This window comes from Prionailurus bengalensis, chromosome C1 (genome assembly GCF_016509475.1).
Source record: "Prionailurus bengalensis isolate Pbe53 chromosome C1, Fcat_Pben_1.1_paternal_pri, whole genome shotgun sequence".
Taxonomy (NCBI): Eukaryota; Metazoa; Chordata; class Mammalia; order Carnivora; family Felidae; genus Prionailurus; species Prionailurus bengalensis.
The window spans coordinates 30,049,906-30,067,616 of NC_057345.1; the positions used below are offsets into that span (position 1 = coordinate 30,049,906).

The 17,711-nt window shown below is 41.6% G+C and overlaps 1 protein-coding gene and 1 long non-coding RNA gene across 2 annotated transcripts in view; one reads left to right on the top strand and one right to left on the bottom strand.

Annotated features, from left to right (window-relative positions):
• Positions 1 to 794: 794 nt before the first annotated feature.
• On the bottom strand, positions 795 to 15,885 carry RRAGC (Ras related GTP binding C). The gene is made up of 7 exons (XM_043574545.1): positions 15,543 to 15,885; positions 13,575 to 13,778; positions 12,389 to 12,588; positions 9,694 to 9,808; positions 8,327 to 8,469; positions 6,483 to 6,631; positions 795 to 2,332 (listed from the first exon to the last, which is right to left on the bottom strand). The coding sequence occupies exons 1-7, from the start codon at positions 15,777 to 15,779 to the stop codon at positions 2,181 to 2,183; spliced, it is 1,200 nt and encodes a 399-aa protein (XP_043430480.1). The 5' UTR covers positions 15,780 to 15,885; the 3' UTR covers positions 795 to 2,180.
• Positions 15,886 to 16,027: 142 nt separating this feature from the next.
• Positions 16,028 to 17,711, top strand: part of LOC122480320 — a 28,486-nt gene continuing 26,802 nt past the window's right edge. The window contains exon 1 of the long non-coding RNA XR_006296552.1: positions 16,028 to 16,356. This is a non-coding gene — a long non-coding RNA (uncharacterized LOC122480320). The remainder of the gene's footprint in view (positions 16,357 to 17,711) is intronic.

Below are 17,711 nucleotides of genomic sequence, written 5' to 3' on the forward strand. Positions count from 1 at the left end.
ATCTGACTCTTGATTTCAGCTCAGGTCATGATCTCACAGTGGTGAGATCAAGCCCCGCGTTGGGCTCAGCATGGAATGTAGAGCCTGCTTAGGATTCTCTCTCTCTCCTCTCCCTGCTCCTCCCCCACTTATGCTTGCACTCTCTCTCTCAAAATCAACAAACACTGAAAAAAATAAAAATTAAAAAATGAGTATCCGGAGCCACCTGGGTGGCTCAGTTGAATGTCCAACTCCTCGTTTCTGCTCAGGTCATGATCCCAGGGTTGTGGGATCAAGTCCCATATCAGGCTCCACGCTGAGTGTGGAGCCTGCTTGGGATGCTCTCTCTACTCCCCCATCTCCTGCTTTCCCCCCAACCCCCCCATCTCTAAAATTAAAAAAAAAAAAAGAAAAAGAGTATCCCAGTCACTAGAAGAAATGAACAAACCTGGAATTGGCACAAATTTTGTATACAGTGTTGTACTTAATTCATCTCCTTACCCCTTCCTGGCTTTAGATATAACACATCAGTCGTGCCAACCCTGAATACTCCCCACCAGGAGAGAAATTTGTTGGTATGAAACACAACCAAAAAACCACGTTCACGGAGGCCTAGACTTCCCCACCCTAAGCAGAAAGGGGCCAGGAGAGAGGTCTGGACACAGGTATGAAATTCCTGCATCAGGACAGAGCTTGAAATCCGAAAACATATGGCATGTCAACCACACGTGGCAGCAAAAGAAATGGGTAAAATGAGACAACCCAACGCTCCATCACCCCACCCTCTTCGTGGCTGAGGCAAAATAAAAAACAGGTTTTGGAGTAAATACATTTATTGATACCCATTTTATATACTTCAGTGAAATAATCTATAAATATAAAAGCGTTTTCTTTTGGATATCGCCATGGTCCATGTAAATACTCAACAGTCAGAATCATCTGCAGGAAGCACTTCAAGTCACACTGTTAGGTTTACAGACCTGAATATACATATTTCATTAAACAGTGGCACTTATGTACTCAAGTGGTCCAGTGGCTTTGGATACAGGACTACTGGGCATGTCGAGTAAAAATAATGTGTAACTTTAAATCAACGGACAGGGTATCAACCATCAACAAAAAGAAACAATTACGAATTAATATCCTAAGTGAAGAAAGTACCACAGTTGACACTTGGTGTCAGAATACTGGAGACAAAGTATGTTTAATGACACATGTTGTGGCGCCATGTGCTCTCTCCGACTTCCAGTGGACGGCCCACCAGTGCCTTAGGGTCATTCATGGTTAACAAAACAGCAATTCTTAAAGAATCTAAACAGCTTAGAACAAAAGGTGTGTAGCGGCTGGTACCAAGTTTAAAGAAAAGTGAGCTAAGTATTTCAACGACATGATGAAATTTCTCCCCTGGGAGGAGGAGCTTGTGGGGAAAACAAATTTGTTCAATTCCCATTGTTACACCGACCATGATCACTTATCTAATGGAGGAGAAAGAACCCAGGTATCTGGTACCCAAAACACAGGTGCAGATCTGTCTTCTGTCTTAAAGTTTCTTCCTCAACACTCCCCAGAGAACTAATGCAGCAGCCACTGTGGAGCCTTGCTCTAGACCTGATGCAGCATAAAACCTTCTCATTTCTTCGGTAACAAGTACAGGAATGTCCTTTGCTGCGGTCAGACCATGTGTCTTCTGAGTTAGCAAGCAAATGCATTTAAAAGGTCTTAGGTGTGCAACGTCCAAACTTGAAATCTGAGAGGCAGTGTTAGAACTTAAGCAAGGCAGGATTTTTAGAGACTACTCAAATGAAAACCTAAGTGAAGCATATAAAAATTCAGTTCTTTCTATTATTTCCAACTGGTAATTGACAGCAACATTCTCCGGTAAGGATGGGTAAGTGGTGTTATCTCCAGGTCCAAAATATCCCAACTACTTAACACAGGACCCCAAAGAGGAGAATGACACACTTGAGTTCTGGGGTCTTTAGAATTCTTGCTTGCCATTTTTAAAAAAAAGAAATAGTAGCTTCAGCTGCACACCACTGGTTGAAGGGGTTTTCATCCAAATGAGAAACTCGACCCCTCGTCTCTAGTGGGACAGGCACCAGGATTCCCACAAGCGGCAACTCCCATGTCCTGTAGCACGTGGCATCTGACCCTGGAGTGAAGAGTAAGCTGGCACAGAGCCCCGACAGCTGGAATTCAGGCTAGATGGCATTTCGCGGCGTGCCATTGTGTGCCAATGCTTTCAGGCTGGGGGCACTGGTCTGGTGACCACAGCTCCTGTGAGAAGTCACACCCACCTCAAAAACCTCATGAATAGCTTTTCGGAAACAGTGGAAGTTGTAGTCTATTAAACCTGCAAGAGAGAAAAAGAAGATCAGGCCCCCTGAATGTCAATGGTGAAATTATCCATTAGGAAATATTTAGCGACAAAAGAAAATAATTGGTATGTATAAAAAAAAAAAAAACACATAGGAATTTTATGAGGAATTTTCTATGCTAAAGCATGTGCCCAAACTGTTAACACTCATTACCTCTGGGGCCTGGGAATAAAGCAGGTCAATAAATAAAACAACCAGGAAGGTAAATGTGCTAAGAAAGCTTAGAATAAAATCTAAAGTGAAAGTAACACATTTTTCAAATTATCAGGCTTTGCCTTTTACAAGTCTTTCGGGTGGCCAACGAAGGGCTGAAGGGGACGGCTCGGCGCGGCAAAACGGCACACTGCTCGGGAGAGGCCTGGGGTCTGGGAGGCACCAGAGAGGCCCATCAGGCAGAGTCTCAGGCAGCCTCCACCTGCTCCTCAGCAAGGCAGCGCCTTCTGCATCTGTTTCCTGAATGGTTTCCAAACAAGATTTTGGTCAAACAGTTCTGTTTTGTGACAGAAATGGCCAGTTACCTACCAAAAATCCATTCTTCCTTAGTAAAAGAAACCCAATTTTGGATGAGCACAGTGGTGCTCAGCTAAAACATTACATTTCCCAGCCTTCCCTGTAGTTATGTACGGCCACATGACCAATTCTGGCCACTGAGATAAATGGAAACATGTGGCACCTCTGTGAAATCTCCTTAGAAGGAAAAGGATGCATTCTTTCCCCAGCCCTGTTCCTCCTTATTGTGTGGAATACAGAGTTCCAGGAGCCATTCTGGACCATGAGGTGACCTTGAGCTGAGAATAGGAGCCAGTGAGAAGAACAGAGGTCAGAAGAAGCATCAATGCCCTTGAGGACAGTGTGACATACAGACAACCACACAAGAAACCAATCAAAACAACACGGTGTCAGGGGCGCCTGGGTGACTCAGCTGGTTGAGGGTCCAACTCTTGATTTCGTCTCAGGTCACGATCTCATGGTTTGTGGGTTCAAGCCCCGCAGCGGGCTTTGTGCTGACCACGCAGAGCCTGCTTGGGGTTCCCTCTCTCGCTACATTTACTACTTCTCTCTCAGTACCTCCCCAACCCTCTCTCAAAATAAACAAACTGCTTAAAACACACACACACGATATGGTGTCAAAATGACTATAAATGTCAAAGAAGTCTAAAGGAGGGAGAGCCCAGTGCAGGGCAAAAGCAGCCAATGAAAAAGCCTCAGGGAGGAGGCAGAACTTTGGGGGTACAGGCAAGACTTAATTAAGCAGGAAAGAGGGGCAATATCACCAAAAAACCAGCAGGGAGCTGGCAGTGAGAAGACAGCACAGGTGGAAGACACTGGTATGACTGCAGACAGGGGCAGAGAATTCTCACTGGGAAGCAGCTGGAATCAAGTATGAATAAGGAGATTATAGCCAAATCTAGGAGGTCTTTCAGACTCAGAAAAAAAAAAAAAAAAAAAACCATAAAAGTTTTTGATAAGTTCAATTACATTAAAATGGACTTCTGTGAAAATGGTAAAAAACTGACAATCAGGGAGACTTGAACACTAGCCAGAGATTTGATATTATGAAATCACCGTTCATTTTTTTTAATGTCTATTAATGTTACTGTTATGTTCTTAAAAGGACACTGTCTCTTAGAGATACCTGCTGAAATCTGTATAGACAAAATTATTTGATCAAGCCAGAGGTTTGTTCCAAAATTATCCAGTAGGGAAAGAAGTACAGAAATGAAGTACAATTGGCTATGATTTTGATAATCATCCAATCTGGGGGATAAATAAAAGGGGTTCATTATGTTATCTTCACTACTTTTTTGACAGTTTCCACAACAAAAGAGTAAAAAATAATAATGATTTGGCTGGTAGGATAAACAGAAAAGCAGGAAGCAGGAAGATGGGCACATGGACATTCACTGTGTTATTCTACTTCTGTATATATTTGAAAGTTTCCATAACCAAAAAGTGGTTGCTTTTTAACTTTTTTTTTTGAAGTTTTATTTAAGTAATCTCTACACCCAATGTGGGCTCCAACTCATGACCCCAAGATCAAGAGTCACACGCTCTTCTGACTGAGCCAGTCAAGCACCCCCTTTTTTCCAAGTTTGGCTGTTTTTTGTTTGGTTTTGTTTTTTAAGATGACAATGGAGAAAAACGAAGAACTTATAAGAACTGGCATAAAAGCTACTTGCCACGAGGAAAATGTCTGCCCTAACTAGTAATTAAGGTAAAAATTAGAACCAAATAAGATACCATTTCACACCTACCAGATTGACAGGCATTATCAAGGACATGAAGTGACAAGAACTCCCACCCACACAGTACTGCCAGGGGTGAAACTAGTAAAGCTACTTCGGAAGGCAATGTTTAATAAAGCTGAGGTTGTATGAATACATCTCTATAAACTCCACTACTAAATACATCCTAAGAGAAATTCTCCACACGTGCAAAGGCAAATGTGTTCATTTGTCACATCTGCGTATTTGCTGCAAAACTGTATGTGATTTTAAAAATAATCTATTATTTTTAATAATAAATTGTGGCATATTCAATCCATATAGTATGGTGTGGAGAGAAAATGAATGAACTGAACATACATGTTACCGATACAAATAAATCTCAAAAAAGATCTTGAGTGAAAAGAACAAGCAAGTTGCCGAAGACCATTTACGTTTTTACATTATTTACACAAAGATACACAATACGAAGCTCTATGTTAAGGAAGATACAAAGTAAAGAATAAACCATACATAGGAAAACTAAATACTACATCCAACATAGTGCCAAGGAGACTTCAAGCGAGAAATACATAAAAGACAAGTATGTCTCTACCATGTTTTAGTTCTGAAGCTCAAAGGTGAATACACACGTTTTTGTTTTACCCCCAAATTTTGTGTATCTGATGTGGTTTAGTAACATTAGTGAAATGATATTCATTCATTCAACATTAAATTACTACAAAAAATGCAGAAGGAGCAGGGACTTATTACAGTGAACAGCAGAGAGCTATTATAGATCCATGAGAACTCAAACAACATGATGAAAGTCGTTTTCTGAAAGCTAGTCTGCCTTTGGAATAAAAGACAACACATACCAAAGCTCTGAAAACACATGCCAAGTGCATAACCTCAAACAGGACTTTACTGCAGCACCACAGGCCTGGATTGGAGTCACTGACAGTAGAAACAGAAAGGAAACCCAAGAAACAAATAGTAAGATTGGGTGAAAATTCAATGTCAACAGTACAGGAAAATAGAAAAAAGAGAACACAGAATACCTTCTGTGAAATGATGTGCAAGGGCCCCTTCAGCAATGCCACCACACAGTTACCGGACTACAAGATATCTGCGCTTGGACACCAGAAACCGTCATAACTAGTAACAAAAGTAGGTAGCCAAGAGGGTCATGAAACAGAAGTGAAAGTATTCATCAGTTTTGACACCACGTACAATAATAGTCAAATGAAGTGAAAATGTCTTACTGACAGCTCCAAACGTGGAACTGGAATATGGGCCCAAGTCAGGGCTGGAGATGTGAACATCTCAATCAGCTACATAGAGAAAATTAACTGAAGCCACGGCTTGGATGCGCTGGCCAGGAGAGTAAGTGAAGAAGCGGGCAGAAAGACTTGGCTCTGAAGAATGCTCAGGCTGAGAAAAATGGCCGGAAGAAACTTGAGAGGTGGTCAGAGAAACAAATACATAAAATAACCTGGAGAGCTCAGCGTTAGGGAAGCACACAGAGAGGAAAACTTACAGAAAGGAGGGACTGGCAGGGCCATATGCTTCCGAAGGCTGAAGAGGCTACAGAATGAAGAAAGGTCACTGTGCGTAGCAGGAAGGGACCTGGGAACCTGCCAAAGAAACCTCGGTGCACAGACTCGGGTGGAAGCCAAACAACAAGCACTTGGACATGTATTAAAAGGACCCCAAATAAGAAAGGCTGGAATTAAACACTTGATTCAACATCAAAGATCAAAAGAAGGATAAAGTCTGGACTATACATGGAAAGGAAGGGACAAGAGCAGTTTGAGCTGATAATCCTCTAACACTGAAATATTATTTTCCCTTATTTCAAGAGCCTAACAAATGAGGACAAAGAACTTCCAATAAAAACAACCTTTTAAAATGCCATTACCTTTTCGTTCAAAACTTTCTTCCCTAAGAATGCAGACCAGTGCCAAAAATTTAGTCACTTCCTTTAAATAAAGGACAGTTGTATTATTCAGCTTGATAATTGCCATAGATTCTTTGTCATAAGCACTTCCACTTCCATCTTCCTTTAACCTGTTTTAAAAGAAAATATTCATTACAGGTTTCCCAGCGAGGTGTTCTGTCACATTTAATTTGCACAATGACGAGTCTTTCTACCCAGTTTCCCAAGTGTCTTTTGAGAAAAATTACTGGCTTAAATATGCTGGAACAGAGGTTCTCATTTAAGAAATACGGTTCTCAGACTAGGATGCAGTATTCCATGTGTTCACACCATCACCTTGTTTACCTAGGATACATGGAGTTCAACACGTTTCAAACCTTCGTCAGTCATAACTCATCTGCACTGACTGCATGCAAATAAAAAAGGCCCCAACATAAGAGGGCTGCCATCGGGGAAAAAGGAGGAAGCATAAAAACTAAAATGAATAGAGTCTGTCAAAGGCACCATGGAATCTTAATCCTCGCTTACGAAGCGAGCCTTCAGATCTGAAACCTATTTTATTTTACTAGAATTGCCAGAATTATACGTAGTTATCCTTCAAAAGATGTAAATCAAGAGTCAAGTAGGAAGCAAATATAATAATAAAACACACCAAAGTGCGTGCATGGATTGTATGAAGAATGATAATGGAGATTTTCTCTTTTATAACATGCCTTATGATGTATAATGTATTTTACAACGTACTTTACACTGAAAAAAAATTTTTGCAACTAAATTTGATTTTTAAATTATAAAAAAAGGGGTTATGAAATTTTATTTTAAAGAAAAAGCAAATGTTCTATCTGTCCATTTTTAAAATTAGGAATGGGAACAAGAAACTTTCCTGAATAATATAATAAACAAAAATCACATTTCTACTATAGGGAAAAAAAAGAACAAAGGAGAGCCTGTAAGCACAACAGTGGAAAATAGAAATAGAAGACAGGTAAAGAACAGGTAAGAGAAATGCATTCTCCTCCTCAGAGGCAGCTGGAGAAAGACGCGGACAAATCAGGCTGAGAGACCAAGGTGAAGGGCAGGAACAGAGCAATGAAAAAAGAGTTCAGATCAGGTGGAGAGAGGAACAGATAAAGGACACAGGTACCAGAAAACAAAGGTAATGTCAGAGCGTCAGAAAGTGCCTTGAGAGTGCTGATGTTAATACGTAAGGGGGGTCAGGGCTATTATAAGCAACAGAGGCTGTTGGCTTTTGAAATAACAGTAATTCTCCAGAGTTTTCACTCATCCTCTGGACTATTCTATAAAGTCACACACTTTTTTAGACATTTATTTTGGAACCGTAGATGTGTGGGTCAAATTTTTCTATTTGCGAGTCCTTCTGACATCCAAAATTCTGATTTCCTGTTTCTGAGCTCTATGAAAGATTAAGGATCCCTCATTCCCACAAAGCCTGAAGTTAAATTAGGAACCAGGACTTACTCTGTTATTCCAAATGTTTTTAATAAATAAATCTACTTTTTTGATCTAGCTAAGACCCTAAGGGAGAAGACACAGTGCAAAGCCCCCAAATAATGGCAGAAACTTTCAGTGATAATGAAGTCTGGCATTAGCACACCTTTTCAACTGCTCTTATCCATCCTCTCTGAAGGAGTAAGACATAGCAGTCCATCTACAGAGAAATCACGTTCCAAGTTGAAGAACTATGGTCAGAACAATTCCACTCCACACAGTACCTGCTAGAAGCCTCAGAAATTAATCCCTCTGACAAACTGAACAGGTAGTTTTCCGTCTGTCTGAGATCTTGCAAAAATATGTACGTAACTTACCCATATATACAAGATACATCAATTACAACATCAATCATGTCACAGCAAAGTTCATAAGATTGCATATCCACAGGTGAACTGTCTGTTGCAATGTAGATTTTGCTGACAACATCGAAGAGAAAAGCTTTTTCAATACCTGAATTCTTGGAAAAACAAAATTGGGCAAGCGTCAGTTTTAAGAATCAAAATTTGTAATTTACCTAATATCCTGAATGACTAACACACAAGGACATTTAAAAAAAATTTTTTTTTTCAACGTTTATTTATTTTTGGGACAGAGAGAGACAGAGCATGAACGGGGGAGGGGCAGAGAGAGAGGGAGACACAGAATCGGAAACAGGCTCCAGGCTCTGAGCCATCAGCCCAGAGCCCGATGCGGGGCTCGAACTCACGGACCGCGAGATCGTGACCTGGCTGAAGTCGGACGCTTAACCGACTGCGCCACCCAGGTGCCCCAGGACATTTTTAAATGTACAACCCCATACCAAAAAATCAAAAGGTATTTGGTTCAGAGACACTTCTGTTATCCAAGGAATAAAAGTGGAATTATTTCTCTGCTCTGATTTACTAACTTGATTGCACTAAATCTGTTTCTTCTTCCTCCTTTACTTAAATGGATCATTTGCTAAGACGCCACCAAAAAAATTAACAAAAAAAAACCCTCCAAAAATCAAGCCATCCTACATTTTCAATAATCCTTTCTTGTTACAATAATCAATCTCTGATTTGAATGACCTTGCTACCAGAAAGGCTTTCCGTGGCAATTAGCAAAACATAAAAGAATTAATATTATGTCAACATCTAACATACCCCAAAGCCCAAAAGAACTGGGGATCACTACATGCTGAGTCCTTCAAAGTAATGTCTGGGAAATATAAAGGTTGAATGTTAAATTTATTGAAGGAATATCCTGTTTTATTAAGCTGCATCCTCAAAATAAGAAAGGTGAAATATGATACTAAGATTACAGTTAGCAAGGAAAGGAAAAGATCAATTTTTCAATGTGACCTCCAATAAAGCAGAGATTAAGCAGGCGTCAAATTCCCAAAACCCAGTCTTTTCCAGTTACTACTCCTCACGCAGGAAACAGATATTATGATTTTTTTCATGAAGATTTTTTATTAATTAAGAAATCATGAGGAAATTTTTCATTAGTCCATTTTAAGACCAAAAGGGTGAGCACTAAAGTGCTCAGAAAATAACTCAAGCCATTTTTTTAATGTTCTTATGATTTATTTTACATGTTAAGTGTGTCATTAGTCTTTCGGCCTGATTCAGACTAATTCAAGCCAGTTGTTGGAGACGTTGATAACACAAATATATTCAAAAAAATGGAATCAGAGACTGTAGTGAATTAGCTCACTTACTGATATAAAGATATTTAATAGGTTTTCCAAAGTCGGCAGTTGTGGGATGAGTTTCTGCACCACCTTACTAAAGGCTTCAAATATTGAATGGTCATAGATACTAGTCAAATAAAAGCTGAAAAACACAACACAGTTTGATTATTTTGGAAAATAAAGTGACAATTATCATAAAATATAAAAGTTTAAGTTTCTTATCATTTCATTTCAGGAAGTTGAGACAAAGCCTTTTTACACAAATGCAGCTTCCCCACTTGGCTTGTAACCATCCATCCCGTTACTGCATTTACACAGAGGGCAATTCCCTAGTACCCAGAAAAGCATTTCCAGTTGCAGAAACCTGAATATTCATCTAATTCTTTGCAACCTGATCCAAACAGCTTGATTTCTTAAGCTAATAACTGACAAAAACCAAGATAAAAACCAAAAGAGATGACAGAGAAGGGTGACATTTATTAAATAAGAATGTAATTCATGTCTCTACTAAAATGTCATCTCCTCAGAAAGCTCTTTCCTGACCCCCCCCCCCACCTAAAACAGCACCCCTTTCACCTAATTTAATTTTCTTCATAGCACTGTTAAGTACCTAAAATTACACTATACACTTATTTGTAAGTACTTTTGAGCTGTCTTATTCATCAGGATGCGGGCTTCATGAGGACAGAGATTTGACAGTCTTGCTCATAGCTATAACCCCAATGCCCTCAACAGTGCTCATAAATATTTGTTCAATACACAAATGAACACAATTGATGCTTAGAATTTATATAAATAACATATTTAGAAAGATAGGAGCTAGGGCCCTATTGAGAATGGAACAGGAATCTGGTAGCCTAAAAGGACATACAGCGAAGAAGTAATATCTATAGATTTAACAAAACACATGTGAGAAAGAGACACTTTTTAACATTTTAAACAATACAATTTCACCTGCTTTTTAGGTCAGGAAGTATACTTTTCATGACACAGTTGTTCTATTTATTTACAAGCTTATATTAAAGTCAGAAACACAGAACTGTGGATTTCACACTTTACGGGTAACTTAAAAATACTTTCAAGGAGCTGACCTAGGACCCTAACCCTACGCAAGATGGGGCTTGCCTTTAGATGTTAGAGCAATGAAAGAGAGAGCCCAAGATGAGCCCCTAAAGGCACTAAGGACAAAAGAGTATTTTATTGTTTCCTGTAGGCAAGAAGGTTAGCAATGTGAGAAGATCCTGCAAGGTCTGTGACACCTGGAGGTAGATGGGGACATGGAGAACCTGAGACACACAGGGCATTTAGTAAGCTGAGTTTCTAGTAACTGGAAATCAAATGAAGCCTAATCTGCAGGTATGCTAGTAATTAACAAAAGCTAGATGCAAAATTCTACAGAGGTTAACAAGGCCCTAAGGCCCCATAAGGAACTAGAGAAAGGGATGGCACGTACCACTGGGGTGGGCTGCCCCAGAAAGGGACACAGAAGTAGTGTAAAGATTAGAATTCCCATGGGCACTAGGGAACACGGGACAATCACGGCCTAAAATCCACTGTTAATAGTAGATTCCCAACAAGTAAGATTGAGGAACTTAATAGGGATGCATTTTCATTTTCTCTTACAAATGTTGAATATTTTTTTAAGTGTGACTTACTAATAAATATTTTAAAATTTTAATCCAGGCAAACTATAGACCAATGAGGTTTTTTTCTACGGACCTCCTGGAAAAATAACTGAAAGACCTTGGAGCCTGAGACCTTAGGGAATATTAGGGATAGGGATGGGGACTGGCTTGAGCCTATAAGGAAGTCACTATAACAGACCAGGGATAAGGAAATAGCTACACGTGTGTCTCCCCGCTTCCTCTTTAAGCTTTTACATCATCAAGAGAACATTTTCTTGGGTACTTTTTATCACTCGTATCTACCTATGCCACCAAAAAAATTACAAAATATAGAATATTCCTCATATACTTTCAGAAGACAAGCACATAAACCATCAATCCTATCTAGTAGGTGTTTTTTTAAGTAATAATTTTTAATTACATTTAACTATGAATCAGTTCTTTAAACTTAACAGGAGCCCTAAACAGATTTATAGACTAAACTCACCTAACCCAAGCTTTAGAGATTCATAAAAGCATAAACTGGTTTTAAAAACATACAAAAGATACATTAGAGTCCAGATTTGAAACCATATCCTCTTTAAAAGACCCTTCCTACTGGGGGAAAAAAAAAAAAAAAAAAATATATATATATATATATATATATATATATATATATATATATATATAAATATATATATATATACATACTGTGAAGAATCAAGCTACAGAGTTCTACAACAAATGTGACAGAGAGCCTTTGAATGAAGGCAAAAAGAAAGAAAAAAAAAAAAAGATGAAACCAAGAGAGGGAAGTCCCAAAGCAGATTTATGCCATGAGGAAACAGGCTGATCCCAGTCTCTTGAGATGAATTTCTACAAGCACCAACGAAAACACTTAACATGACTTCAATCTCCAGGAAAATGCAAAAAACCGGGAAAGTAACTTCTCAATAACATCAGGCTCCCAAAACCGAATTCGACATAGAAGAGATCAAGAACATTACAGCTTTGGGAAGGATATACCAGTAACAGAAAACTACGTGTTTGTAATGACAGAGATGGGAATACATTTACACATTTTTCAGGGCTCTCATATCAAACACACATGTTGTTACCTAAGGTGGAGTTTTTCTAGCCCAGCATCTGCAAGGTCATCATTGGCCCTTTGATGAATGTCCCTCTGTGTTTCTATTTTGTGATCATCAGACAGACCATCAACTTTGTGAATAAAAACCTCAAAATTCATGTCTGGGTTAACTTTGTAGGCTTTAGAAACAGTAATGTGAAGTCTTGTTAAAGCCTCCATGTAGTCATCCTGTAAGTCAGAACAAAATATTTTTTTAAAAAGAAATCTTGTAAAAGTCAGTAACGAGTTAAGAAAGCCTCAAACCACCTCTTTCCCCAACCATAGAAAATATATTATCCTAATTATTCACAAATACTCAAAACATTCAAATACACTAACATACTTTAATCTAAATCTTTAATCTCTCCAGATAAAAAATGTAATTACCAAGTTAAAGCTTGTAATTTTTAAATATTGGTAATATAAGGAAATGGACATGACTTCCGAAGAGACTTTTTTAAAAGTAATCCCAGCTCTGCCATTTATTAGATGTGTGACTTTAAGCAGGTTGCTTAAACTTGTGATCTGAGTTTTCTTCATAAAAATTGGCCTTACCATACCTATCTCACGGTATCGTGAAGAATAAATTAAACTGGACCAGGTATGTGGAAGCATCCATTACAGAGCCTGTCACTCAGAAAGCATTCCCGACTGATGTTTAAGCTTATATAAAATAAGCTTCTTAAGGACAGGGACATGTCCCATCCTTCTCAGTGCCTTTCACATGCTAGGCCCTCAATAAATGCTTGTTGAGCTAAACCCAATTTGGACAGCCAAGGAAACCGGTCACTTTAATATTTACTCAGTTCTCCTCGTCCTCCTTATATTAAGGGCAAAGAGGAGATTTTTCCAGCAAGTGACGTCACTATTGTAATACTTAATGAAGTACAGCAATATCCACTACTAACAAATAAAAGTGGAAACCTGCTCATTAACTGGAACTCAAAGATAATAAATAAGCCACTATCTCCTAGTCATCTCTTATTCTGCACTCGCACAATGGCATGCCTGCTCCTAACACACCTCTGTGGCTGCATCTCTCGGACCGCAAAGACTTCTACAGGCAAAGAAATAAGCAGCAAGAAGCACATGATAAAAGAAGATAAACAACTTTCCTTTGTTTCTACATCTTTTGACAGCAGGAAAAAGAAGTAAACATCATTATTCCTAACTACCTGTGCATCAATGACATATATCAACGCTCCGGTTCCCCTGAAGATCATCTCGTAGTCAAAAGTTGGGTCAAAAAAGTCCATTTGCCCAGGAAAATCCCAGATCTGGAAATTCACAAAGGAGCTATTGGAAATGTCATCTTTATAGATCTTGTTGGTACTTTCCAAAAAGAGGGTCTCGTTGGGTGACATTTTATGAAACACCACCTGTTAAAAGAAAGAAGATAATTTTATAACTATTCAACTTTGTATTTCAAGGTCAAAGTTCCACTCTGAATTCACATATAAAAAACGTGATCCTACAGCAAAAATGTTTAAAGAGATAAAAAAGTGAATGGTGTATCCATCAGTACTCACTACCCTTTGGCTTCTGAGAGATGAGAAGACACCAAATTACTTTCCATCAGGCCTATTTTGGAGCTAAACTTTTCTGCTATTTTCTCTGTGCCATATTCAATCCTAGTTGTAGCCATGTCTCTCGTGTTAATTTTGTTTTGTTAAACTTATTAATTCTGCCAAAATCTGCTTTAAGATTACAAAAACTTACAGCTAAAGTTTAAGAATTTTTGTTCACTGAAAACTTACTGGGATGTCTATATCAGGCTCTGGGAAATCGTTAGAAACGTAACTGACTAGACTCTGTCTTCACTTAGTTTGCAGTCTTGTGGAAGAAATAAAACAGACAGTAATTATACCAAGTAGAAAGTGATATATGGGGGGAAATAGTGATACATGGGGGGAGGGGAGGTGACAAGGAAAAACAGCTCCCATGAAAGAAGAAATAGTAAAGGTAATGATTGAGAATCAGGATAATCACAATCCATACAATTCTAACATAAAGCTAACTTGTCCCTGTCACTTTCTAGAAAAGGAAAATAGGTGGTTACTCCCAAGGTCTAGTCAATGAGTAACAACTGAGAAGAATGAAATGCAGTTTGCTAAAGCCCTACCATAAATGTACTCAAATTTTGCTACAATAAGTGAGATGATAAATAAAACCCAGCAATCCAGTAAATTGGGAAGTAAACACAACACAGTAATCCAGTAATTTCGGAAGAAGGCTACTTTTTAAAGCCATCACGTTTACAAAATATCACAGATTTATTGTGGACAGACCTTTGCAACAGACTGGAAAGGGCAACAGACCGGGTATCTGGCGTTTTAATACCAGCTCACTTATGTGTTGGGGGGTGGGGGGGGGGGTGGCTAGGGGAGGTGGTCAATCTTGCCTCAATTTCCCCCTTACTAAGAAGGGTCTAGCCCTCCATCTGTTCCTGGCAGACCCGAAGTGAAAGCAAATGGGCTGACCTAGGTCTGCAAATACTCTCGAGGTCTCAGAAGATTTTTGTATCGGCACACATACGGGAGGACTTCACGAGTAACTACACTCGCCTGGCCACCAGTACTAAAATTGGGGGAATAACAGCCCCCGAGCCCCAGGAAAGTTAAATTCTCCTTCGTAGTAGTAAGAAGAGCAAGCATTAAAATGGCCAGTGACTTAGTCACAGCTCTTCCAGACGCTGCTCCCTGGGGCTCACCTGGGAAGCCCTGCAAACTCAGGCCACCTGAAGTAAGAGGAATACACAAAAACCGGGTAGGGGAGGGAGTCGGACAAGTTCTCCAAGTTGGGACCGGAGTGTACGTCCCAGTTTCAGAAAAGCACTCAGGGGCTGGGTCCCAGGGGGCGGAGGTCCCGGGTGGTGGCACCGGCACCTGCCTCCCTCCAGCCAGTCTCGCTTTCGGGGACCCGCTCGGCCTCAGCTGACTTGGGCGTGGACTCCCAGGTCGGGGTCCTCCGCGGGCCGTGCCTCTGGCCCCGCTCCCCAGAAGACAAGAAAACGCGCGGTGGGGTAGCCCTACCGGCCAGCCCGGCCGCCGCCCTCCTCGGGGCCCCCCACCCCCGCCCGGCGGCCACCCGAGCCCCCGGGAGGGGGAGAGAGGGCCTGGGGGATCCGGCGCGGCCCCACTCACCTTCTGGATGGAGGACTTGCCGCTGCGCCGGAGTCCCATGAGCAGAATCCTCGGCTTGGAGCTGTCAGCGCCCCCCGGGCCACAGCCTCCGCCGGCCCCCGCCCCAACCCCACCGGCCGCGGCTGCCGCCTCCTCTTCCTCCTCCTCCACGCCGTAGCCGAAGTCCTTCGGGAACGAATCCGCCGCGCCGTAACTGCCGGCCAGGGGCGTCTCCTCCGCCCCGTACTGCAGGGACATGGTGCTGGAGCCGCCGCCGCCCGCGCCCTGACAGGCCAGGCCAGGCCAAGCCAGGCCGCCGCCTCCCCAGTCCGCCGCCGCCGCCGCCCCCGGCAGCCGCCACCGCCGCGCGGCCCGCCCCCTGGAACCCGGCTCTCATAGGCTCCGCGCCGAGACCCAGCCCCTCATTGGCCGCCCGAGCTGCCACTCGGGAGCAGCAGGGTAGGTGGTGCCCGTCACGTGCCCGGAATCACCTGACTTGGAGCCGTGGAGGGGGGAGGAGGAGTCACGAGGAGGGTGGCCCGGCCGGCCGAGCCCTCTGCCCTCCGCCCTAGCGAGCACCCCGGTCCTGCCCAGCCACGCGCGGTGCTTCTCGCCGCTCCCCTGCCTTCTTAGGAGCTCTGGAGGCCATCGCAACGGGAGATGCTCTCTGGGCATTTGGGGGAAGAACTAGTTGTGCTCCTACAATGGTACTCGCCCGACCAGTATTTATTGATGCCCGCGATGCCCTGGGGGGACAAGGGACACAAAACTGAGACCGACTCGGACCCTGCCCGCCCTCAAGTTGCTCGAAGATTGATAGAGATCGGATCTCTGCGTAAGTAGCTTCGGTACGAGGTATGAAATGGAAAGGTCAAAGGTGAAGATAACAATGTTCGGGAGTTGGGAGGGTGAGAAAGTCTGTAAGGAGGTGGTGTCTCAGCAGGTCTAGATGGATGGATCTGGTAGGTAGGGAGGAGGAGCCAGTCTGAGTGAGGGTAAAGCCTCAACCAAAGGCAGAGCCATGGTTGAGTGATGCAGTTCCTTCTAGCAGGTAGCGGGACCCTGAGAGGAGAGCAAATGCAGCCAAGCTAGAACTGCTTATCCTCCTTCAGCAAAACAGACGGTGGATACCACCACCACTTTAAACTCAATAGGACTCAATTTTCCCTCCTTCCCACCTAGTCAGTCTACTTTTCATGTAATTTACCCCCGCCCCCAATAGAACATTGCATCTTCTATGACCTTCAGTTCACAAACCAAAGGAATGAATAATGAAAGCAAATTAAAGCCAATGCTTTCACCAAATACGTTTGAGATAGCTAGAGGATTTTTCATCCTTGTCAGGAGTTAGAATTGGAAATTTGACGAACCAAGATCCTCTTAAAATGGAGGTGGTGGTGGTGGCACTGAATTTCCAAAGAAACGAACTTCTAGATTGTGAAAGGAAAGCATGTTCTTGTAAGTCTGGGACTTGGCTATGTCTGAATCTGTAAGTGGAAGGTAGGACAGACACATCCTTAGAAGTCATCTAGTCCAATCTCTCGCCTAAAGAGAATCCACCCTATGACACCTGTGGCTGTTGATAATGCAACATGCACCTCAATAGTTCCAAGGGAGGAGAGCTCACTATCTCAAAAGGCAGCCGCTTCCACTGAGGTAGGATTTTGTTTGAAAGTCTCCTATTCAGACCAAAAATCACACTCCTTGGAGCTTAAAATGGATCACAGGAGTAGTCTTCATCTTCTTCATGACAGCCCTTCAAATATTAGATTGCAGTCTTCATTATCCACTAAATCTTCTCTGTCCCACATAAAACGTACTCTGTTCTTTCGACCATCGCTTCTATGGTGATGTCCGATAGAACTTTCTGTGAGGATAGAAATGTTCTGCAACGATGTAGAAGCCAGTGTGGCCTGAGCATTCGAAATGTTGCTACTGTGAGGAACTAAATTTTTTTTTTTTAACTTTAATTGCCAGATGTGGCTAGCGGCTCCCATACTGGGCAGCACAACCTTATATTTTCAAAAGCCCTCTCTCTATTGATCGCTCACTGTCTTTTACATGCATGTGAGCTTGTCAACATCTACCAAATGTCTGGCACCCACAATGCAAAATGACCAATACAGCCGTCAGGATGACTGTTTAGCATCTGGACAATACTTCTATTATGCTTTACAGAATGGACTTTTT

Coding starts and splice junctions, on each gene's coding strand:
- RRAGC (XM_043574545.1), bottom strand. CDS start 15,779: ATGTCCCTGCAGTACGGGGCGGAGGAGACGCCCCTGGCCGGCAGTTAC. Junction 13,779..15,542: donor GCAAGTCCTCCATCCAGAAG/GTGAGTGGGGCC, acceptor TTCTTTTAACAG/GTGGTGTTTCATAAAATGTC. Junction 6,632..8,326: donor GATGTATCTTGTATATATGG/GTAAGTTACGTA, acceptor CTTTTAAAACAG/GTTAAAGGAAGATGGAAGTG.